The sequence below is a fragment of the Hordeum vulgare genome, chromosome 7H, assembly GCF_904849725.1.
Source record: "Hordeum vulgare subsp. vulgare chromosome 7H, MorexV3_pseudomolecules_assembly, whole genome shotgun sequence".
Classification (NCBI taxonomy): Eukaryota; Viridiplantae; Streptophyta; class Magnoliopsida; order Poales; family Poaceae; genus Hordeum; species Hordeum vulgare.
In genome coordinates, this window is record NC_058524.1 from 108286424 (window position 1) to 108311629 (window position 25206).

General features: G+C 45.6%; 1 protein-coding gene across 1 annotated transcript; it reads left to right on the top strand.

The window, feature by feature from the left end:
* Positions 1-7350: 7350 nt before the first annotated feature.
* On the top strand, positions 7351-7965 carry LOC123411478 (protein TIFY 11e-like). Its single transcript, XM_045104431.1, has one exon. It carries the CDS (start codon positions 7454-7456, stop codon positions 7862-7864), a length of 411 nt encoding a protein of 136 aa, XP_044960366.1. The 5' UTR covers positions 7351-7453; the 3' UTR covers positions 7865-7965.
* Positions 7966-25206: the final 17241 nt, after the last annotated feature.

The following is a 25206-nucleotide window of genomic DNA, read 5'->3' on the forward strand; positions in this document are numbered from 1 at the left end:
CGTATGACTGTAATATCCTTTGATTTTTGTAAAAATATTGTTGAGTTCTTCATGGATGATATTTCCATTTATGGGACTTCTTTTGATGATTGCTTAAGCAACCTTTATCGAGTTTTGTGGAGATGTGAAGAAACTAATCTTGTCTTGAACTGGGGAAGTGCCACCTTATGGTGAATGAAGGTATAGTAATTGGGCATAAATTTTTTGAATGAGGTATTGAGGTAGATAAAGCTAAGGTTGATGTAATTGAGAAATGCTATGTCCTAAAGATGTTAAATGTATGGTCATTGTCGGTGTCAAAACTGGAAGATCTCGGGTAGGGGTCTCGAACTATGGATCTTGGATCAATGGGTAACAAGAGATAAATGAGACGATGTTTACCCAGGTTCAGGCCCTCTTGATAGAGGTAAAACCCTACGTCTCGCTCTTGTTTATATTGATGGTGGAGTATTGAATATAGAGTTGATCTACCTCGAGACCGTATGTCGTGGTCTAATCCCTAGGAGTAATGATCTTAACTTGGCCTACATACGCAACTCAAAATGCTTTTCTTTTCTTCTCACGGTCCTCCTCTGATCCAAATAAATCCAAGAACAATCCCAATTGGGGAATTGTAGGCGGCGCTAAGGTGCGGCCAACATCATAAGAAAGCGACAATGACGCTTGGGTGGTGCCCAATGGGAGGGGTAGCTGGCAAGCTAGCCTTAGCTTCCTCTCCTCCATCACGAACACGGTAGAGGAGAAAACGTTACATAGTATGGGTAAAATAAATCCATGATAAGGGAGGTAAAGAGGATACATGAACGTATTGGGAGTCAAAAAGAAACAACAGACGGGCGAAAAATAAGGGAACCTTATAGAAAATGCCCTCGTATGTCACAACAAAAAGGAAAAGGTGTAACATGCACATGCAGTTGGAGGAAGAGAGAGAGAGAGGGAGGGAGGGAGGAAGGGAGTGAGAGAGAGAGAGAGAGAGAGAGAGAGAGAGAGAGAGAGAGAGAGATAAGAATTAGGGTTTTCACCCCTTGCCACAGCCACAGCGGACCATCCCACCTTCGATGGCCCTTGGGCCTTAGAAGTACGACATACTTTGTCACTTGCCCCTCTACCCTTGCAGTAGGAGGGGTCTCACCCATGCTTTAGGTAATTTTAGTGTCTTGGTTGGGATGGTGAGAAGCAGCACCAAACATAGACCATTGTCCTCCCCTTCCTATCCTTGTTGTGACAAATCTCTTTGCATTCGACTAGTTCTCGCATCTAGTGGATGTGCTTGGATCAAGACGACATGTTCGATAGTGGATTCTTCTGGGTTCTGCGAGTCCCCATTTTTGTTCGTGTGTTTGCATTTATAACCTTTTCAATCAACGATTTCTATGGTTGGCAATGTTCGATGTTTTGGTTTGTCTGTCCTACAATGCCTTCCCGAGTGTGTACTATAAAAATGTTTGCCCCTCCGACGAGGGGGGTGATGACACCTTCGGCTCGTTTGAGTGATTGTAGTCATCACTAAGAGCATCTACATCCGGACCCCTCAAACCCATCTCAAATGCCCGGGCAGCCCGTTCGATCACTAACCGGTCACAAAAAATCGACCCAGTCGGACCACTTATATCCATCTCAAATCCCGGAATGAATGCACCCCTCAAATATGGGGACGATATGAGGGCTAGCGGATGTGGCCGGGCACGCGAGTCAGTCCGCCACATAGCACGCGACCCCATCCCGGACCACCTTTTCTATTTCATTATTCATTCTTTTCTTTCTCTCTCTTCTTCTCCACCAATCACGTGCAAGTGACCGGACATATGAGGAAAAATATGGGAGGTGCGGTTGCGCGTATGAAAAAAATAAGGGTTCATAATGGACACCCCCGGTCATTGACCACATGTATGAGCGAACGTTTGAGGGGCCGAATTTGCAAGTTCCGGCTGTAGAATCTCTAAGTGGTTCATGGGTAATTCTTGCTACTTATGAAGATCTTTGTATTGTGATTACACCATTACTTAGAAAATAGAGGACTAGTTTTAAGAAAAGGAGAAAAAGGCCTTCCTACGTGGGTGGATACATTTTTCGAGAGTCCTCTTCTATAGATGACACTGAGACGCCCGCACGGGAGCGTCGATCAATTTCTGAGCAGAAAAAGTCCATTTTAAAGCTTGAACTTGTAGTCCTTTGGCGAATCGGACCCTGAAGTCGAAATCCGTGTCATTTGTACCCTAAACTCACAAATCCCGGTCTAAATCAAACCCTGATGTCGATTCCTAAATGGGGATCGCCGACATGGCAAAGGGATGGCTGGGATGGGTCGTTTCCGCGCATGACTAGGTCGATAAGAGTGGGTTGGCCTAGTTTGGCCCATCATTCCGCTTCATTCTCTCCGCGTACCCAAGCCTTTCTCCTCCTCTTGCCACGGCAATGGCGACCGATGATTGATCGGCACCGCAACAACGACCGTGATGACTCGATGACGTGTCCTAGAAGACGGTTATGATGTTGATGACCTCCTCCCCTTCTATTAGTAGTTTTTGGTTGTTGCCTCATTAGGGTTAGGGTTTTGAGATGCAAATTTGGGACAATTTTGGTGGCACAAAAGGTTTGATATTTTTTGGAAGAGGAATAGCTTCATATGCTTGATTTTGATCGCATTGTGTGTTTATTTCAGTTTAATCATGGACCCAACTGATATTTTGAACATCCGATTTCATATTGGAGGGGAGTTCATCGACATTGGTCCACATTTGGACTAGATGGGGGAGAAGAAGCAATGTCAGAGATTGAGAGGGATAAATTGTCTCTGTAGGAAGTCAAAGCTTTTCTGAAAGATCATACTCGATTGAAGGAATCAATGAAGTTCTATTTTCTGCTTCCTGGGAAAGAGCTTATCAATGGCTTGGTGTTCCTCAGTGATGGTAGTTGCTGTGTTAAGATGGCTGATTATATTTGTGTAGGAGGAGTTGCAGATGTGTATGTGGAGTATCATGGAGAGGAAGATAAAAATGACAACAGCAGTGGGAGTGACTATGAGGATGAAATCATAGAGGAGAGTGGTGATGAACCTCATGCAGTGATCACTGATGTTGAACCTGCTGAATCTGACACTAATGTGCTCATTCCTGATGAAACTGGTGTGATCACACAATGGCTTTGGAGTCCTATGAAGCAGAGAAGAAGCAATATAGGAAAAATAGGTGTTTATCATGATGAAATGCGAGGAATTGAAGGTCCTTTTTCTCAGGTTTTGAATCCTACTCATGTTGCAAGTGCCCCTGCTTCTGAAACTCTAGCTAAACATGTTGAGAAAGATAATGCGGACTCTGATTCAGACAGTGACAGTGAATACATTGGTCATACTAATGACAGTGGGGAGGATACATAAGTTGTGGAACTCAGGAGACATCCTAGGAAGTTTAAGAAAAGGATGAGGGACACCAAAAGCTGGATTAGAAGAGATGCAACAGGTCGAGTACCAACTGATCTGATAGCCAACTTGGAGGAACAAATTGAAAGAGAAGAAGTGGACTAGAATTATGATTCATCTCATGAAGACTACATCTATGATGAAGATTTATATGGTCATATAAGGAAGAGGAAGACTACATTCCCAAGATACAACCCTAAAAGTGAAGTTCCACATTTTTCTGTGACAATGGTTTTTAGAAGCAAGAACTAGTTGTGCAAAGCTTTGAGAAGATATGAACTAGTCACAACGAGGATCATCCTATTTATGAAATCTGAGTGTGATCTAGTATGAGAAAAAATTGGATGGTCTCGCTGCCCATGGCTTCTATATGCAGCAAAGAGATCAAAAACTTCAAGGTTTCAAGTGATAACATTCAATGATGGTCACCAATGTCCACAAAATATATGCAACAAACTAGTTACTGCAAAGGTGATTGCACAGAGGTATGAGCACTTCATATTGGTAAATCCTATGTGGAAAATTGATAGCATGAAAGCAACTGTTCTGCAATATATGTTTGCTAATGTCTCCACTTCAAAGTGCAAGCATGCAAAGAAAATTGTGTGGACAAACTATTGTGTGGGATGAACAATGAATACACCAGCGTGTTTGATTACCAACTTGAGATGCTAAGGAGCAACTCTGGAAACAGAGTAGCTATTTGCATGGATCCCACAAATATGGAGGAAAGTGTTTTCCAAAGCTTCTATGTGTGCTTTAATGCAATGAAGCAAGGATTGAAGGCTGGTTGTAGGAAGGTAATATGCCTTGATGGTTGTTGCTTCAAAGGTGCAGTGAAGGGTGAGCTATTGTGTGCCATAGTCAGAGATGCCAACGATCAAATGTATCCTCTTGCATGGGTTGTAGTTGAACATGCAACAAATATAACCTGGAAGTGGTTTGTTGGGCTGCTCATTAAGGACTTGGAAATTAACAATAATGGTGCTAGTTGGGTTATGATTTCTGATCAGCAAAAAGGCCTAATAAATGCAGTGAAGGATTACCTCCCTGAAGCAGAGCATAGAATGTGTGCTAGGTACATTTATGCTAATTGGAGGAAGAAACATAGATATCGTGAGTGGCAGAAGAAAATTTGGGCAATTGATAAGCTCAAATAGGGAAGATTTTAACTACTACAAGGCCAAACTTGCACAAGTGACACCTAAAGGGGCAAAGGATATCATGAGAACTGAGCTAGGGCACTAGGCAAGGACATTTTTTCAAGTTGGTTCAAACTGTGTGTTAGTTAATAACAACCACTGTGAGTCATTCAATCATGCAATAGTTGATGCTAGGTTTTATCATATTATATCACCGAATGAAAGAATTAGGAAGAAATTACTAGTGAGAATTCAAGAACAAAGAGAGAAGGTGTGAAGATGACACAAAGAATATGCCCTACTGTATTTAAGAAGCTCAAAAAAGCATAGCAAAGACACAATTCTGGAGGTGCTTTGGAATGGAGAAGATGGATTTAGAGTGAAGCAAGTCAATGGGAGAGGAAGGAATTAGACAAAGAACCTCGATGAGTGGACATGCTCTTGTGGCTACTTCCAGCTCGCAAGGCTTCCATGCCACCATGAAATTAGTGCCATCTACAAGTGCAACAAAAGTATTGAGGATTTCATTGGTCCTTGATATTTAGTTGAAGTGTTCAACACAATTTATGAGCATTGCTTGCAGCCAGTGGAGGGTGAGGAGATGTGGCCAGTGTCACCCAATCCTAGGACAGTGTATCGTGAATATGTTAGGTTGCTAGGAAAAGAAAAGAAAGGAAGGCCTAGCAAAAATGAAAGGAGAAGAGAAGAAACTGAGCAACGTAAGGGAAAGAAAATGAGCAAGCATGGCACAATTATCAAATGCTAATTGTGTGGTGATTCTGGACACAACAAGTCAAGTTGTAAGCAGAATCGAGAGAGAGGCAAGAAGAAGAATGTACATCTTGCTAAAGCTAGCAAGAAAGGGATTCCAGCTGAGGTATTTTCTTGTTCATCTGCTTATTACACTTAAAGTCTTTTCTTCACAGTTATCCTAGCTTGCAAAAAATGGCACCAAACCAAAGGAACATGTGCACCACAACCTCAAGCTCCACCAACAACTTCTGCAGCTGGATCATCTGGTGCTCAATCAGCAACAACCAACAGGTTTAAGCCCCCAAGAAAGAGATCTGCTACTGCTGCAGCTGGATCATCTGGTGCATTTGCTCATCCTTGAGCATCTACTTCAAGAGGGACACGATCTGGAGCTAAAACTCACACGGGAAGGGATGCTGAAACATTGCCAAGCTATCAATATTTCATTTGGAGTGGAAACTACTAGTCATTGATCAAAGTTGATCATTTCTAGTATTTTTGTTGATGTTGCAATGTTTCAAACATTTCTGATGTAATGTTGATATTGCAAACTTGTGTTTTGGCTACTAAATGGTAGTGGTGGATAACCTTTCTATTTTCAGTAATGATTACTAAATGTCAGTGTTGGATGGAGTTGCTATTACCAGTAATTAATGCCAACTTTAGTGCTACTTTTCCATGGCCAGCAAAGATTGCATACACATATCTACATGATCTAGCTATGAAACAAAGATCACTGCACGCAACTTCCACTTTCATTCACTGCAAACATTAACTTGCATACAACTTGCATATCCCAAATGACCACTTGAGTGAGGGTTTGAAATGGACTTAACTTGCCAAAAGACCACCACTACATTGCATACAATTGTCAGTAAACAATCTTACTGCAGTAGCATTTTCCCTACCACTAAACCTACCACAAAGACAACAAAAACAAAGACAACATTGTAATATTTCCCCTTCAGTGCATCTATCTCTGCATTTTTCCCTTCCAACCGATCTTCGAGAGACATAGTCAACACCTCTCTTCCAATTTGAGCTTCAAGTACAACCACAAATGGAGTGGCATCTTCAAACCGAGCACCATTCCCTTCACCTCTTAGCCTACACACTTCATCTCACTTATCTCCAATCACATCAGTCAAAAACTTCGGCAATGGATCATCATGCCATTCAATAAATCCACAACCACCATGTTGTTCAATTTTAGTAATAGAAATCAATCAGTGGGGAGGAGAACAAATGAAGAGAAACAAACAGAAATCCAACTCACCATGGCATCGATGCATGCGTAGTACCTTCTGCCTGGATTATGAATGCTCGAGGAGATCCATCTTGACGCCTTCCGACGAGGATTGCACCAGCAAAGCTTCTGCGGCTCGAACGCCATCGGGCTCTCCCTATAAAGCACCGATGACCTCGACTCCCCCCTCTCCTTCCTGCGGCTCAACGAAAGCCAGGAGCAGCAGAATGACCCGATGACCACGACATTCCATTGGACAGATCCGCCGCCGCCGCCCCTCTCCCTAGTTCTCCCACTCGAAAATCCCCAATTAATTTGATGTTCCCTCATCTCTCCCCGCAACGCGGTTATAATGCAACCTGGCCCATTAGTCATAAAGAATTCCGGTAGACTCTTGCCATGTCATCATGTTTAGCTCTAAATGACGTTAGGTTTTAATTTAGACCGGAATTTATAAATTTAGAGCATAAACAATAAGGATTTTAACTTCAGAGTTCGGTTCGCTCAAGGACTAGAGTTCAATGTTTAAATGGACCTTTTCCGTTTGTGAGCTCTGTGTCTGCCGCCGAGTTAACAACTGAACGTGCGGCACGAGCGGAGTGCGAGCCACCACGTCGAAAATGTCTTGCTGTCCCAGTAATCATTGTATAATCTCCGTCGACCAGCACGTGTTCTTCGTGCGAGAGACGTCCAGGAAGAAACACCCACATTAGACAGCAACAGCCCACAGGACACGCTTCGATTCCTATAAAGCAAAGCCATCAACCGGCTTCCTCCAACCATCTCAACAGTCAATACCCGATCAAGCATAGCCTCTCCTCCCCACTGCGACACCTCGAGCTCGTTAGGCTTCGAGAGCGTAGAGCGTACAGGGAGATCGATCCAGCGGCTAGAATGGCGGCGACAGGGAGCACTAGGAGCCGACGGTTCGCCGCAGCGTGCGGCGCTCTCAGCCGCTGCATCAAGGCGGCGGAGGCGCGGCCGGTGGTCCTCCCCCTCATGCCCGGAGCAGAAGTGCCCGCGCAAGACGAGCACGCGGTGGGTCCTGCACCGCAGCACGCGCAGATGACCATCTTCTACGGTGGGCAGGTGCTGGTGCTGGACGAGGTCCCGGCCGACAGGGCCGCCGAGGTGCTCCGTGTCGCTGCTGTCTCAGGCAGACCGCGAGGGGACGGCGACCTTCCCATGGCGAGGAAGGCGTCGCTGCAGCGGTTCATGGAGAAGCGCAAGGGGCGGCGCGCCGTCCCCTACAGCCGGCCCGACGGCGACGCGTTCTCCTGTAACCGTCTCACGCTTACGCTCTGATCCCTGTTCATGCGTACTAGAGTAGCTGAGTAATTTACGGTCCATGTAAATGTGTGGCAGTTGTTGGAGTCCAAATTTTGAATTATGACTAGAATTATTGATGTCGTTGTTTTGACCAACTGGTCATGGCGAGTTGGCTTGCTTTGCTTCTTTTATTTATGACCAATCCATGGTCCTCTTTTCAGGTGAAACACATGGTCTTTGCTTCACGTGCGGGATGACTTGCTGCTAGTATTTCCCGCTTTGCCCTATGGGCAAATGGGCCCATACACGATCGCCATCGCGCACCGGCATGTAAATGTTCCTAGTGGGTCCGGTCCAAGGTTGCGGAAAGGAGTAGCGTCGTAGACAATCATACAAAAATAGAAGATACAGGAAGTAGTGAAGAATCAAGCTTTATTATTGATTATCTCTGTTACAATGATTGACTGTTCTGTGCTTATATAGAGGTATGAGGTCAAGGGATAAGTACCCACTTAACGTGAGATCAGAGAACGATAGGAGCTGGTTGCGTGCCTCGCACGCAAGCCTGACCACGCTACCACGCGCTAGCAACCGGGCCGTGGCCCAGTTTCCCAACACCCTCTTTGGGTAATTATCCGTATATCCATGTCTCAAACTCTGAAAAACCCGGTGGAAAAAATATGAAGAAATAGTACACAATATACGTTGTTGTATTACACAAATTGCCTCGTTAAAAACCTTAGGTGAGAAACATCAGGAAAGCTCACTCAAGGGAAAAAGAGTACAATCCACTCAACCACCTGGTTGAGTACTCAATCGTCGGGATCGAGATTCTATTAACGAATTTGTGAAGTTTCTCCCCCTGAACCTTGCATTTCTCTAAGTCTCATCATACCGATTCCACGCACACACCTCTCAAAGGATGATGCCGGTAATGATTTAGTGAACATATCAACAAGATTGTCACATGACTTAGTATGCAAGATTCTCACCTCGTTCATCTGTTACAATTCGTGTGCATAGAAGAACTTGGGACTTATATGTTTTGTGAGGTTACTCGGAAAACTCCCACGTCTCCCTCCCAACCCTAGCTGCCTCCCCCTCCCCCTCCCTTCCTCGTCGTCGCCTGAGGCAGCCGCCGGGCAAGCCCGGGGCGCCAAGGATGGTGGCGGCGGGGCCTAGGCTGCCCTGCATCTGCATGCGGAGACCCGGATCTGGAGCGGCGGCTCCATTGGCGAGGCACGGCAGGCTAGCAGCCGTGTGGGAGGTGGATCCGGCGTCTCGGCCGCGCGGGCGGCGAGATCCGGTGGTCGTTGGCATCCTGCGGCGGCTTTTGCGGTGGCCGGTGCGCGCGATCTGGCGCCTCTCCCCTCCTCCCGTGTTCGGCGTGCGGGGCAGCCTGGTCGGGCCGCGCTTTCTTGGATTGCCGGTTTTGTACAGGAGGTGCCGCTATTGGTGGGGATCTAGTTCGGGCGAAATCCCTGGTCGGCCATGGCCGGCCGCATCGATGGCGACGCCTGAGGGCGTCGTTCCCCTCCTTGGAGGCGTCAGTATGGACTGATCCCCTCACTTCCCCTTCCCCCAGGTCTCCCGGGCGAAAGCCTTAACTTTGTTGGGTGGCGGCGGCGCTCACGGCGCGGTTCCCTTCTTGAAGGCGCCGCTTTGGGAACCTTGGGGCTGGGTGGCGCTTGTGGGTGGTGGGCGACGATGGTGGTGCGGCCCTATCCTAGCATGGATCTCCGTCCGTTGCTTGGAGATGGACTCGCGTAGGTGGAGGTCGTCGTTTGGCGTCATGATGGCGTCGATGGCGGAGGCACCTGCCAAGGCTGGTACCTCAATCTGATCTGAAGATGGACCAGTGGAAGATGGCGGCGACAACACATGTGAGTGCGTCGGATCGGTTTGTGCCCCGAACCCGGTATGTGGCTCGGTGAGGGTCTCCGGCTTTAGATGTTAGGCTTAGGTGAGAGGTCTGGGTATTTGGTCCAGCTTGCACCCCTTCATCATATGAATAGGAGTAGCGACAGATGTTGCCAAGATGGCGGATTCAGACATATTGTTGTACTCCTTTGTAAGGTCCTCGAGAATAATTAATAAAATGGCCGCATGCATCTCCCAGATGCAGAGGCCGGGGGTCATCCTCCTTTTCTAAAAAAAATATATGCTTTGTGAGGTTACTCTTCACATAACCCATCTGAACTTATGCAATACAAGAAACATTATCTTCATAGATAATGGTAGGGTTTTGTATGGTGTTCAGCCCCTGATTAATGTGGCTGATCATCCGCCGAAGCGATACACATTCCTTTGACGCTTTGAATAATGCGATTATTTCCGAGTGGTTTGTGGAGGTCGACACAAGTGTTCCTTGATTGATCTCCAGGAGAACGCAGTTCCACCATAAAGGAAAACATATCCAGTCTGTGATTTGCAATCATGCGGGTCCGACGGATACCCAGCATCGACATAGCCTATAAGGGATAGGTGTTGATTCCTTCTATAAAATAGGCCAAGATCTTTGGTCCCTTGCACGTAACGGAAGACGTCCTTGACACCTTTCCAATGTCTCTTGGTAGGTTCAGAACTGTACCTAGCAAGCAAATTGACGACGAAAACAATGTCTGGCCATGTACAATTTGCGAGGTACATGAGTGCTCGAACTGCACTTAGGTAAGGAACCTTTGGTCCCAGAGTTTCCTCCCCCTCTTCCTTAGGCCTGAACGGGTCCTTGTCTGGCTGTAAAGATCTCCCGACCATCGGGGTCTTAGAAGGATATGCCTTATCAAATCCAAATCTTTCCAACACCTTCTGGGCGTAGGCCGACTGGTGCACTAGAATCCCATTAAGGAAATGTTCAAGTTGCAGACCTAGACAGAACTTGGTTTTACCCAAATCTTTCATCTCGAATTCCGACATCAGGTAGGAACTCGCTTCCTCAATATCCTTAGGTGTACCGATTATGTTTAAGTCGTCCACATACATCGAGATTATACAGAATCCATCTTGGGATCGTCGTATAAAAACACATGGGCAATCTCTATTGCTCGTGTAGCCCTTGTGATGAAGGAAATCGCTTTGGCGACTATACCACATTCTACCGGACTATCTAAGTCCGTACAATGCCTTTTGAAGTTGAACACTGTATAGACTCATGTTTGCTCTATCATGGTTCGGAACAGGGATACCTTCAGGAACCTTCATGTATATGTTCGAATCCAAGTTACCATAAAGGTAAGCATTTACAACATCCATCAATTTCATTTTTCAAGCCCATGTTTACTGCCAATGAGATCAAGTATCTAAAGGTAACTCCATCCATGACCGAGGAATAGGTCTCCTCAAAATCGACACCAGGTCGTTGAGTGAACCCTTGAGCAACGAGCCTTGCTTTGTACCGTACTACCTTATTATTTTCATCTCTCTTTCGAACAAAACCCCACCTATGGCCAACATGGCGAATGTGGGGAGGAGTTCGACAAACTGATTCGAACACCTTCCTTTTGTTGAGAGATAATAACTCGACAGTAATTGCCTTCTGCCAATCATTCCAATCCGACCTTTTCTTGCAATCAACGAGCGTTTTAGGCTCAGGGTCAAGATCTATGATTGAGGCAATTTTCGTAGCAAATTTAATGTCGACAATCAATGTTGTTCGGTTCAGAGACCCCCCCCCATATAAATATAATCTATGGCCATTTCGTCATGGAGCGCATCTGGTGCTAACACTTGCTCTACCAAATTTCCCATTCTGGGAGCAAGGTCCTTTAGACTTCCCGCGCCGATGTGTGCACACACATCTCCGCTGGGTGTTTCCCCTATGGGAAAGTTTAAGTCCGGAATTTCGTGCACTGAATTTTCCGTACTTGTGCCAGGTCTCGACTAGCTCCCCATTTCACTTTGGGGCACTTTGGTGACAGGCTGTAATAAGTCTCTCGTATCCTTTTTCATCAAGCGTCCCCGAGTACTTGGGATTTGAGAAGCCGGATCTCTCGTCCTTTTAGGCCTTTGGATGGGAGAGGGTATACCATCCTTCTTCTTTGGTATTTCGACCCTTTCCGGTGCATTGCGTGCACGCACATGCGATTTTGTCACAGTCTTTAAGTCACTAAAGTGGTTAGGTAGTTGATTTGCTAATGACTGCTAATCTATTATCTTTTGGACTTCTCTCTCAGTCTCAGTAGTGCGCGGGTCATGAGCGTGGATTCTTGTGGCTTGCCACGTGATTTCTCGACTTTTAGCATCAAGGGGTTAATTCTCTCCCCCTAAAGTCGAGAAAAAATCCTCATCAAAAATGCAATCAGCAAAACGAGCCGTGTGACAATCACCTCTCATGGGATCCACATACCTCATTATGGACACAGTCTCATAATCAACGTATATCCTCGACTTATGGAGCGGGCCCTTTGCTGATCGCTGGGGTGGTGGTATTGGTACGTATACCTGGCAACCGAACCTACGAAGGTGGGAAATTTTCGGTGCCGACCCTTGTGCAAGCTGAACAGGAGAGTAGATGTTGTAGGCCGACGGTCTAAAGTTGATGAGTTTGGCCCCGTGTAACACTGCGTGGCCTCAACATGTAGTTGGTAAATTACAACCCTGAAGGAGCGGTGATGTCCCACAAGCGTATGGGATCACATCAGTTTTCGAGGGTAGAGTATTCAACCCAAATTTATTGATTTGCCAAGACGGGAAGCGAAAGAATATTCTCAAGTATTAGTAGCTGAATGTGTCAGATTCAACCACACCTAAAAGATTAGTGTCTTCAAGCAAAGTATCAGTAGCAAGGTAGTATGATAGCAACGGTGCCAGAAATGATCTGTTGACACGACAGACTATTCCTAACAGTTGTATCAATGGCGCTAGCACGTTGATGGGGGATTATTATTGAGAAGAATGCTTCCCCGGCTACGGCTCCAACAAAGTCTTGCAACAAGTAACAGCGAAGCAGCAAGGAACAGCAGTAGCAGCAGTAGCAAAGTTGAAAAGGACGTTGATGTCGCCTAGAGGGGGGGGGGGTGAATAGGCGCTTTAAAATAGTTAAGGTTTAGGCTTGAACAAATGCGGAATAAAACTAGCGTTTAATATGTCAAGCACAAAACCTACAAACAACTAGGCTCACCTATGTGCACCAACAACTTATGCTAAGCAAGATAAACAACTAAGTGATAGCAAGATATATTACAATAAACAATATGTCTATCACAAAGTAAAGTGCATAAGTAAAGGGTTCGGGTAAGAGATAACCGAGGCACGGGGAGACGATGATGTATCCCGAAGTTCACACCCTTCCGGATGCTAATCTCCGTTAGAGCGGTGTGGAGGCACAATGCTCCCCAAGATGCCACTAAGGCCACCGTAATCTCCTCACGCCCTCGCACAATGCAAGATGCCGTGATTCCACTAAGGGACCCTTGAGGGCGGTCACCGAACCCGTACAAATGGCAACCCTTGGGGGCGGTCACCGAACCCGTACACGTGGCAACCCTTGGGGGCGGTTACCGGTACCCGTACAAATTGCTCGGGGCAATCTCCACAACAATATCAAGGGTACTAAGTACCAAAGGTAGTAAGCTTCTCAACTTCTCACTCCCACGTATCATCGTGGAGAACTCAAACCGATGCAACTAATGCAATGGCAAGAACACACGAAGTGGTCAAGTCCCTCACACTCAAATCCCTCCACAACAACAAAAGCTATGGAGAAATATGAGAGGAAGAACAAGGAGCTCACAAAGAACTCCAAGATCAAGATCCAAGGGGTTCCCCTCACATAGAGGAGAAAGTGATTGGTGGAGATGTGGATCTAGATCTCCTCTCTCTTTTCCCTCAAGAACATGCAAGAATCATTGGAGGGATTGAGAGTAATCAAGCTCTAAGAATGTCAATAATGGAGGTAGAACAAGAGCTCAACGGATGGATCAGGCCAAGGGGGAAGAAGACCCCCTTTATATAGTGGGGGAAAGAATCAGACCGTTACCCCCACTCTCTGCCCGAGCTCCAGCGGTACTAGCGCTGGCACTCCAGCGGTACTACCGCCAGCTAGCGGTACTACCGCTGGCTGCAGCGGTACTACCGCTGGTCCCAGCGGTACTACCGCTGGGCCCCTGGTAGTGCAAAGGCACTACCACCGCCAAGAAAGTCTTCGCAAAAAGGTCCGTCCACGAACAACCGCTAGGAAAGCGGTACTAAGCTCCTGGAGCGGTACTACCGCTGACCAGGGGCGGTACTACCGCGAGCCAGTGGTACTACCGCCAACTCTAGCGGTACTACCGCCAGGTCCAGCGGTACTACCGCTCGCCACTGAAACAGCCATAACTTTCGCATACGAGCTCCGAATCGAGCAAACCCAAGCTTGTTGGATTCAGGATGACAAGGGCTATCCAAACAGTGAATGGAAATCTTAAGACCATGCGGTTATGAATATGCCAAAGATATAGAGATGTGAGATCTCTATGAATGAAGAACCGGCAAAAACTCCAACATCGAAAACATCATAGTAGATGCATATCGACTCCGTTTTCGATGAACTCGAGCTTGTCACGAAGATGACCATAAGCTCTAAAACTCACAAAGAGAAACACCAAACAAGAACCAAGAAGTATGATGCAAGTATGCAAATGGATTGAGCTCTCAACGAACGATACGATCAAGCTACTCACTTGAGAGCCCCCCTTGATAGAACAGCAATCTATCCTAACCAGAAAACCTATCAAGGGCAAACCTATACCTTGCACCTCGTCCTCTTGAGCTAGATGATGATGATCTTGGCTTCCTCAAGATGGACCACCTTTCTTGATTGTGTTGGCTTGATGAAGACTAGTTGATTGCTCCCCCATACTCACTATGGGTGAGCCACTCTTCAGCATATCTTCACAAGTCCATTGCCACCACAATGGACGGCAAGCTTCAAGCATGCTATCTTCGTGCTGATCCATTTGAACTTGCACATCGCAATCTTGATGAAGATCACAACTTGACGCCATATTCCATGGGTTGTATGAGATCTTCCCTTTGACGCAAGCCCATGGAAACACACCTAACCCCCACATAGAACTCTCACGAAGACCATGGGTTAGTACACAAACACGTAATGGACAATGCTTACCATACCATGGGATCACTTGATCCCTCTCGGTACATCTTGTACGCTTTGTGTGTTGATCATCTTGGTTTACTCTTTGTCTGAGATCTTGATCAACCATTGATGATGATCACAACTTGACATCATACTCCATGGGTTGTATGAGGTCTTCCCTTTGACGCAAGCCCATGTAAACACACCTAACCCCCACATAGAACTCTCACGAAGACCATGGGTTAGTACACAAACACGTAATGGACAATGCTTACCATACCATGGGATCACTTGATCCCTCTCGGTACATCTTGTACGCTTTGTGTGTTGATCATCTTGATTTACTCTTTGTCTGAGATCTTGATCAACCATGTGTCTCTATGACCATTCTTTGGATAATATCTTGAATACCATCTTGGTCATCATATAAACTCCTTGAACCCAACAGATGGACTTCAAGAAGTGCCTATGGACAAATCCATACCATGGGATCACTTGATCCCTCTCGGTACATCTTGTACGCTTTGTGTGTTGATCATCTTGGTTTACTCTTTGTCTGAGATCTTGATCAACGATGTGTCTATATGACCATTCTTTGGATAATACCTTGAATACCTTCTTGGTCATCATATAAACTCCTTGAACCCAACAGATGGACTTCAAGAAGTGCCTATGGAAAAATCCTATAAATGTAACTTAAGGCAACCATTAGTCCATAGGAATTGTCATCAAGTACCAAAACCACATATGGAGATATATGCTCCAACAAAAGTAACAGCAGTAGCAACAGTAGCAGCAAAGTGACAACAATAGCAACAGTAGCAGCAAAGTGGTCCAATCCCTTCTGTAACAAGGGACAAGCCTAGACAAAGTAACGTAGCGAGGACCAGTAGTAAAAGACTCGTAGGCAGTGGATCGGTGATGAATCAGTATGACGGATGTGATTCATCATGTAACAACTATAACACGGAGAGATATGTAACTAGCTCCCGTTCATCAATCTAATGTAGGCATGTATTCCGTATATAGTCATACGTGCTTATGGAAAAGAACTTGCATGACATCCATTGTTCATCCCTCCCGTGGCAGCGGGGTTCTAATGGAAACTACGGGATATTGAGGTTATCCTTTTAATAAAGAACCGGACCAACGCATTAACACGCGGTGAATACATGAACTCCTCATACTATGGTCATCTCCGGGAGTGGTTCCGGCTATTGTCACTCCGGGGTTGCCGAGTCATAACACATAGTAGGTGCTACAACTTGCAAGATAGAATATAAAACACACATATATTGGCGACAACATAATAGGTTCAGATCTGAAATCATGGCACTCGGGCCCTAGTGACAAGCATTAAGCATAGCCAAGTAGTAGCAACATCAATCTAGAACATAGTGGATACTAGGGATCAATCCCCGTCAAAAACTAACTCGATTACATGATAGATCTCATCCAACTCATCACCTTCCAGCAAGCCTACGATGAGATTACTCATGAACGATGAAGAGCATCATGGAATTTTCGATGGAGAAAGGTTGATGATGACGATGGCGATGATTTCCCCTCCGGAGCCCGAAACGGACTCCAGATCTTCCCTCCAGATGAAGAATAGGATGTGGCGGTGCCTCCGTATCGCAAAACGCGATGAAACCTTCTCTCTGATTTTTTCCCAGGCGAAACGAAGATATAGAGCTGAGATTGGGGGCGGTGGTGCCACGTGGGCCCCACAAGCCTGCACGGCGCGGCCATAGGGGGTGGTCGCGGCTTGTGGGCTTGTGGCCCACTAGCACGCCCCCTCCGGTGGATCTTTGCGCAGGTATTTTTCTTTTATTCCAGAAAAAATCTCCGTAAATTTTCAGGACGTTCCGAGAACTTTTATTTCTGCACAAAAACAACACCATGGCAATTCTGCTAAAAACAGCGTCAGTGCGGGTTAGTTCCATTCAAATCATGCAAATTAGAGTCCAAAACAAGGCAAAAGAGTTCGGAAAAGTAGATACGACGGAGACGTATCAACTCCCCCAAGCTTAAAGCCTTGCTTGTCCTCAAGCAACTCAGTTGACAAGCTGAGAGAGACAAAAGAAAAACTTTGACGAACTCTGTTTGATCTTGTTGTTGCAACTATGTCTAACTCACAACCAGAATTTCAGCAAGATCACAAGTAAACTACATAAGCAAATGACATCTAGGTCTCACGGTAAACTCATATCAATGGCATAATCAACTAGCGAGCAGATAATAATAAGTCTCAAGTGTCAACACTTCAATCAAAACAACATGAAGCAATACGAATAGATGGTATCTCGCTAGCTCTTTCCGAGACCGCAAAACATAAATGTAGAGCACCTTCAAAGACCAAGGGCTGACTAAACATTGTAATTCATGGCAATGAAGATCCAGTCATAGTCATACTCAACACATTTAAAAGTAAAGCATAAAAATGAAAGAGGTGCTCTCTAATTGGTGCTTTTGTAAGAGGAGGATGACTCAACAGGAACATAAATAGACAGGCCCTTCGCAGAGGGAAGCATTGATTTGCAGAGGTGCCAGAGCTCAAGCTTTGAAAACACAGATAATAATTCTGGGTGGCATGCTTTCATTGTCAACGCAATGACTAAGAGTTCTCAACATCGTCCACGGTACACATGCTATAGGCGGTTCCCAAACAGAAAAGTAAAGTTTTGACTCCCCCACCACCAATCAATCACATTCCACGGCTAGCCGAATCCTCGGGTACCGTCCAAACCAACATCAATCCTGGGGGAGTTTTGTTTGCAATTATCTTTTCGATTTGAGCATGGAACTGGGAATTCCAATTACCGGCCCCTTTCTCATGAATGATAGTGAATAAACACATATCGAGGATAACACGCCTAGCATGGAAGATACAATAGCCCCTTGTCACCACATGAGCGGTTCGGGTATGCAAAACATATTATTTCTTGAAGATTTAGAGAGTGGCACATGCAAATTTACTTGGAATGGCAGGTAGATACCGCATGGTGGACTCATATTGGCACAACTTTGGGTTTATGGTAGTGGATGCACAAGCAGTATTCCCGCTTAGTACAAGTGAAGGCTAGCAAAAGAATGGGAAGCGACCAACTAGAGAGCGACAACACTCATCAAAATGCATTGAGATTAACCAACAATGAGTGCAAGCATGAGTAGGACATAAATCACCATGAACATGAACATCATAGAGGCTATGTTGATTTTGTTTCAACTACATGCGTGAACATGCACCAAGTCAAGCCACTTGAAACATTCAAAGGAGGATACCATCCTATCATACTACATCATAGTCATCTCAACATTCATTTTGGCAACCAAGGCAAACTATTATAAGCTCCTAGCTAAGTAAGCATGGCATAAGCAACTATGATCTCTAAGTTGTCATTGCAAACATGTTTCTCTCACAACAAAGCTGAATCAGGCATGATGAGCTAGTCATATTATAAAAACAAAATAGATCGAGTTCATACCAGCTTTTCCAGGCTCAGTCACTTCATCATATATCGTCATTATTGCCTTTCACTTGCACGACCGAACGATGTGAACAATAATAAGAGTGCTCGTGCATTGGACTACGCTGGAATCTGCAGGCAAACACAAAGGAGAAGACAAGTAATATGGCTCTTTGAAAGCTAAACAGGTATGCATGCAAGAGCCACTAAACATTGTAAGGATATCTTCTACCTTGACCCTAAGAAAAAGAAAACTATTTACACGGCAAAGCTCCCAACAAGCAAAAGAAGAAAAATAAAATCTTTTTGGGTTTTCTCAAACTAGACAGACACACGAAAAGAAAACGAGAAAAAGAAAATAAACTAGCATGGATGATAAACTAGCAAAGTGTGAACACCGACTAACAAAGTGAAAGCATAAGCTAGAATGTAAAGTCGGTGAGAACACGTACTCCCCCAAGCTTAGGCTTTTGGCCTAACTTGGTCTACTCCCAAGGAGGGAAATAACCTGTTGGGTAACGTAGCATAAATTCAATAAATTTCCTACGCATATTCAGATCTTCCTATGGAGAGACCAGCAACGAGAGAGGGGTGAGTGCATCTTCATACCTTTGAAGATCGCTAAGCGGAAGCGTTACTAGAACGTGGTTGATGGAGTCGTACTCGCGGCGATTCAGATCGCGGTGTGATTCCGATCTAGTGCCGAACTACGGCACCTCCGCGTTCAACACACGTGCAGCCCGATGACGTCTCCCGCACCTTGATCCAGCAAGGAGGAGGGAGAGGTTGGGGAAGAACTCCAGCAGCACGACGACGTGGTGTCTATGGAGAGACGAGGTCTCGCGGCAGGGCTTCACCAAGCACCAACACAGATGAGGAGAAAGAAGAGCAGGGTTGCGCCGAGGGAGAGGGAAAAGTGTGTGCCCCAATGGCGAAAACCCCTCTCTATTTATAGGAGGAGGGGGGAGGGCTGCGCCACCCTAGGGTTCCCTCCCTAGGGGCCGGCGGCCACCAGATGGGAGAGGGGGCGGCGGTCAGGGTGGGAGGAGGTGTGGTGCGCCACCTGGTGGGCCTAAGGCCCACCTGCGCCTAGGGTTGCCCCCTTCTCCCCACCACCTGCGCCTTGGGCTGGGTGTGGGAGGCGCACCAGCCCACCTAGGGGTTGGTTCCCTCCCGCACTTGGTCCATCTAGCCTCTCGGGGCTGGTAGCCCCTCCCGGTGGACCCCGGGGCCACTTTCGGTGGTCCCGGTGGTCCCGGTACGTTACCGGTGACACCCGAAACACTTCTGGTGTCCAAAACCATCCGTCCTATATATCAATCTTTACCTCCGGACCATTTCGGAGCTCCTCGTGATGTCCGGGATCTCATCCGGGACACCGAACAACTTTCAGTGACCTCGTATAACAATTCCCTATAATCCTAGCGTCATCGAACCTTAAGTGTGTAGACCCTACGGGTTCGGGAGGGAGGCAGACATGACCGAGACACCTCTCCGGCCAATAACCATCAGTGGGGTCTGGATACCCATGGTGGCACCCACTTGCTCCAGGATGATCTCATCGGATGAACCACGATGTCAAGGATTCAATCAATCCCGTATACAGTTCCCTTTGTTTGTCGGTATAGAACTTGCCCGAGATTCGATCGTCGGTATACCTATACCTTGTTCAATCTCGTTACCGATAAGTCTCTTTACTCGTTCCGTAGCACATCATCGTGTGACTAACTCCTTAGTCACATTGAGCTCATGATGATGTTCTACCGAGTGGGCCCAGAGATACCTCTCCGTCACACGGAGTGATAAATCCCGATCTCGATTCGTACCAACCCAACACACACTTTCAGAGGTACCCGTAGTGCACCTTTATAGTCACCCAGTTACGTTGTGACGTTTGATACACCCAAAGCACTCCTACGGTATCCGGGAGTTGCACAATCTCATGGTCGATGGAAAAGACACTTGACATTAGAAAAGCTTTAGCATACGAACAATATGATCTAGTGCTACGCTTAGGATTGGGTCTTGTCCATCACATCATTCTCCCAATGATGTGATTCCGTTATCAATGACATCTATTGCCCATGACCAGGAAACCATGATCATCTATTGACCAACGAGCCAGCCAACTAGAGGCTTGCTAGGGACACATTGTGATATATTTATTCACATATGTATTACTGTTTCCTATTAATACAATTATAGCATGAACAATAGACGATTATCATGAACAGGGAAATATGATAATAACCATTTTATTATTGCCTCTAGGGCATATTTCCAACAGTCTCCCACTTGCACTACAGTCAATAATCTAGTTACATTGTGATGTATCGAACACCCATAGCATTATGGTGTTGATCATGTTTTGCTCGTGGAAGAGGTTTAGTCAACGGGTCTGCAACATTCAGATCCGTGTGTACTTTACAAATCTCTATTACTCTACTCTGGACATGGTCCTGGATGGAGTTGTAGCGGCGTTTGATGTACTTCGTCTTCCGGTGAAATTTGGGCTCCTTGGCTATGGCAATGGTCCCAGTGTTATCACAGAAGAGTGTCATTGGACCCGACGAGCTTGGAACCACTCCAAGGTCGGTGATGAGCTCCTTCATCCAAATTCCTTCATGAGTTGCTTCTGAAGCAGCTATGTACTCCTCTTCACATGTAGATGCTGCCACGACTTCTTGCTTGCTGCTGCACCAGCTCACTGCCCCACCATTTAAAACATATACATATCTGGTCTGTGACTTAGAGTCATCCGGATCTGTGTCGAAGCTAGCGTCGACGTAACCCTTCACGAAGAGCTCTTCATCACCTCCATAAACGAGAAACATTTCCTTAGTCGTTTTCAGGTACTTAAGGATATTCTTGACCGTTGTCCAGTGTTCCATACTGGGATTACTTTGGTACCTCCCTACCAAACTTATGGCAAGGTTTATATCAGGTCTGGTACACAGCATGGCATACATTAGAGAGCCTGCGGCTGAAGCGTAGGGGACAGTACTCATCTTCTCTCTATCTGCTGCCGTGGTCGGTGACTGAGTCTTACTCAATCTCATACCTTGCAAAACTGGCAAGAACTCTTTCTTTGAGTTTTCCATATTAAACTTCTTCAATATCTTGTCAAGGTATGTACTTTGTGAAAGACCTATGAGGCGTCTCGATCTATCTCTATAGATCTTGATGCCTAATATGTATGCAGCTTCTCCAAGGTCCTTCATTGAAAAACTCTTGTTCAAATAGGCCTTTATGCTCTCCAACATCTCTATATTATTCCCCATCAAGAATATGTCATCCACATACAGTATGAGGAAAGCTACAGAGCTCCCACTCACTTTCTTGTACAGACAGACTTCTCCGTAAACCTGTATGAACCCAAACGCTTTAATCACCTCATTAAAGCGAATGTTCAAACTCCGAGATGCTTGCACCAGCCCATATATGGAGCGCTGGAGCTTGCACACTTTGTTAGCACCCTTAGGGTCGACAAAACCTTCTGGTTGCATCATATACAACTCTTCTTTAAGGTTCCCCTTAAGGAACGCTGTTTTGACGTCCATTTGCCAAATTTCATAATCATAAAAGGCGGCAATAGCTAACATGATTCAGACTGATTTCAGCTTGGCTACGGGAGAGAAAGTCTCTTCGTAGTGAATTCCTTGAATTTGTCGAAAACCCTTTGCGACAAGTCGAGCTTTATAAACGGTTACATTACCGTTTGCATCAGTCTTCTTGTTGAAGATCCATTTATTTTCTATGGCTCGCCGGCCATCGGGAAAGTCCACCAAAGTCCATACTTTGTTCTCATACATGGATCCTATCTCGGATTTCATAGCTTCAAGCCATTTGTTGGAATCCGGGCCCGCCATCGCTTCTTCATAGTGCGAAGGTTCACCGTTGACTAACAACATGATTTCCGTCATAGGGTTGCCGTACCACTCTGGTGCGGAGCGTGCTCTTGTGGACCTTCGCGGTTCAGTAGTAACTTGATCCGAAGCTTCATGATCATTATCATTAACTTCCTCTTCAGTTGGTGCAGGCACCACAGGAACAATTTCCCGCGCTGCGCTACTTTCCTGTTCGAGGGGGGGGGGTGTAATTACCTCATCAAGTTCTACTTTCCTCCCACTTACTTCTTTCCAGAGAAACTCTTTCTCTAGAAAGGATCCGTTCTTGGCAACAAAGGTTTTACCTTCGGATCTAAGATAGAAGGTATGCCCAATAGTTTCCTTAGGGTATCCTATGAATACACATTTCTCCGCTTTGGGTTCGAGCTTTTCTGGTTGAAGTTTCTTCACATAAGCATCGCAGCCCCAAACATTAAGAAACGACAACTTAGGTTTCTTGCCAAGCCATAGTTCATACGATGTCGTCTCAACGGATTTAGACGGTGCCCTATTTAAAGTGAATGCTGCAGTTTCTAATGCATATCCCCAAAATGATAGCGGTAAGTCGGTAAGAGACATCATAGATCGTACCATATCTAATAAAGTGCGATTACGACGTTCAGACACTCCGTTGCGTTGCGGTGTGCCAGGCGTCGTCAGTTGTGAAACAATTCCACACTTCCTTAGGTGTGTGCCAAACTCGTGACTCGAATATTCTCCTGCACGATCAGATTGTAGACACTTAATTTTTTTTTCACGTTGATTCTTGACCTCACTCTGAAATTCCTGGAACTTTTCAAATGTCTCAGATTTGTGCTTCATCAAGTAGATATACCCATACCTACTCAAATCATCGGTGAGAGTGAGAACATAACGATAGCCACCGCGAGCTTCAACGTTCATTGGACCACACACATCAGTATGTATTATTTCCAATAAGTCGGTTGCTCTCTCCATTATTCTTGAAAATGGAGTCTTAGTCATCTTGCCCATGAGGCATGGTTCACATGTGTCAAATGATTCAAAGTCAAGAGACTCTAATAGTCCATTAGTATGGAGCTTCTTCATGTGCTTAACGCCGATATGACCAAGGCGGCAGTGCCACAAGTATGTGGGACTATCATTATCAAACTTACATCTTTTGGTACTCACGCTATGAATATGTGTAACATCAAGATCGAGATTCATCAATAATAAATCATTCACCAGCGGAGCATGACCATAAAACATATCACTCATATAAATAGAACAACCATTATTCTCTGACTTAAATGAGTAGCTGTCTCGCATTAAGCAAGACCCTGATACAATGTTCATGCTTAAAGCTGGTACTAAGTAACAATTATTAAGGTTTAAAACTAATCCCGATGGTAGATGTAGAGGTAGCGTGCCGACGGCGATCACATCGACCTTGGAGCCATTCCCGACGCGCATCGTCACCTCGTCCTTGGCCAGTCTCCGCTTATTCCGTAGTTCCTGCTTTGAGTTGCAAATGTGAGCAACAACACCGGTATCAAATACCCAGGAGCTACTACGAGCGCTGGTAAGGTACACATCAATAACATGTATATCACATATACCTTTAACGTTGTCGGCCTTCTTGTCCGCTAAGTGTTTGGGGCAGTTCCGCTTCTAGTGACCCTTTCCCTTGCGATAGAAGCACTCAGTCTCAGGCTTGGGTCCATTCTTTTTATTATTCCCGGTATTTGGCTTATCGGGCGCGGCAACGGCTTTGCCATCTTTCTTGAAGTTCTTCTTACCCTTGCCCTTCTTGAAACTAGTGGTCTTGTTGACCATGAACACTTGATGCTCTTTCTTGATTTCTACTTCTGCAGACTTGAGCATCGAGTACAACTCGGGAATGGTCTTCTCCATCCCTTGTATGTTGTAGTTCAGCACAAAACCTTTGTAGCGTGGTGGGAGAGACTGGAGGATTATGTCAATTATAGCATCATCCGGAAGTTCGACTCCAAGTGAAGTCAGACGACTGTGTAACCCAAACATTTTGAGTATGTGCTCACTGACAGAACTGTTCTCCTCCATCTTACAGCTAAAGAACTTGTCGGAGACTTCATATCTCTCAACACGGGCATGAGCTTGAAAAACTAGCTTCAGCTCTTGGAACATCTCATATGCACCGTGTTGCTCAAAACACCTTTGGAGCCCCGTTTCTAAACTGTATAACATGCCACACCTAACCAGAGAGTAGTCATCACTCCGCGTTTGCCAGACGTTCAGAATGTCCTGGGCTGCTGCAGGAGCGGGAGGGTCACCTAGTGGCGCATCAAGGACATAAGCCTTTTTAGCTGCTTCAAGGATGAGCTTCAAGTTGCGAACCCAGTCCGCATAGTTGCTACCATCATCTTTCAGCTTGTTTTTCTCTAGGAATGCGTTGAAATTGAGGTTGACGTTGGCCATCTACAATATTTATAAAGACAACTTTTAGACTAAGTTCATGACAATTAAGTTCATTTAATCAAATTAAGTATGAACTCCCACTTAAATCGACATCCCTCTAGTCATCTAAGTGATACATGATCCATGTTGACTAACCCGTGTCCGATCATCACGTGAGACGGACTAGTCACCATGGTGAGCAACTTCATGCTGATCATATTCAACCATACGACTCATGTTCGACCTTTCGGTCTCTTGTATTCGAGGTCATGTCTGTACATGCTAAGCTCGTCGAGTCAACCTAGGTGTTTCACGTGTGTAAATCTGGCTTACACCCGTTGTATGCGAATGTTAGAATCTATCACACCCGATCATCACGTGGTGCTTCGAGACAACGATCCTTCACAACGGTGCACACTTAGGGGAATACGTTCTCGAAATTTTAAGAGGGATCATCTTATTATGCTACTGTCGTTCTAAGCAATAAGATGAAAAACATGATAAACATCACAATGAAATCATATAGTGACATGATATGGCCATTATCAT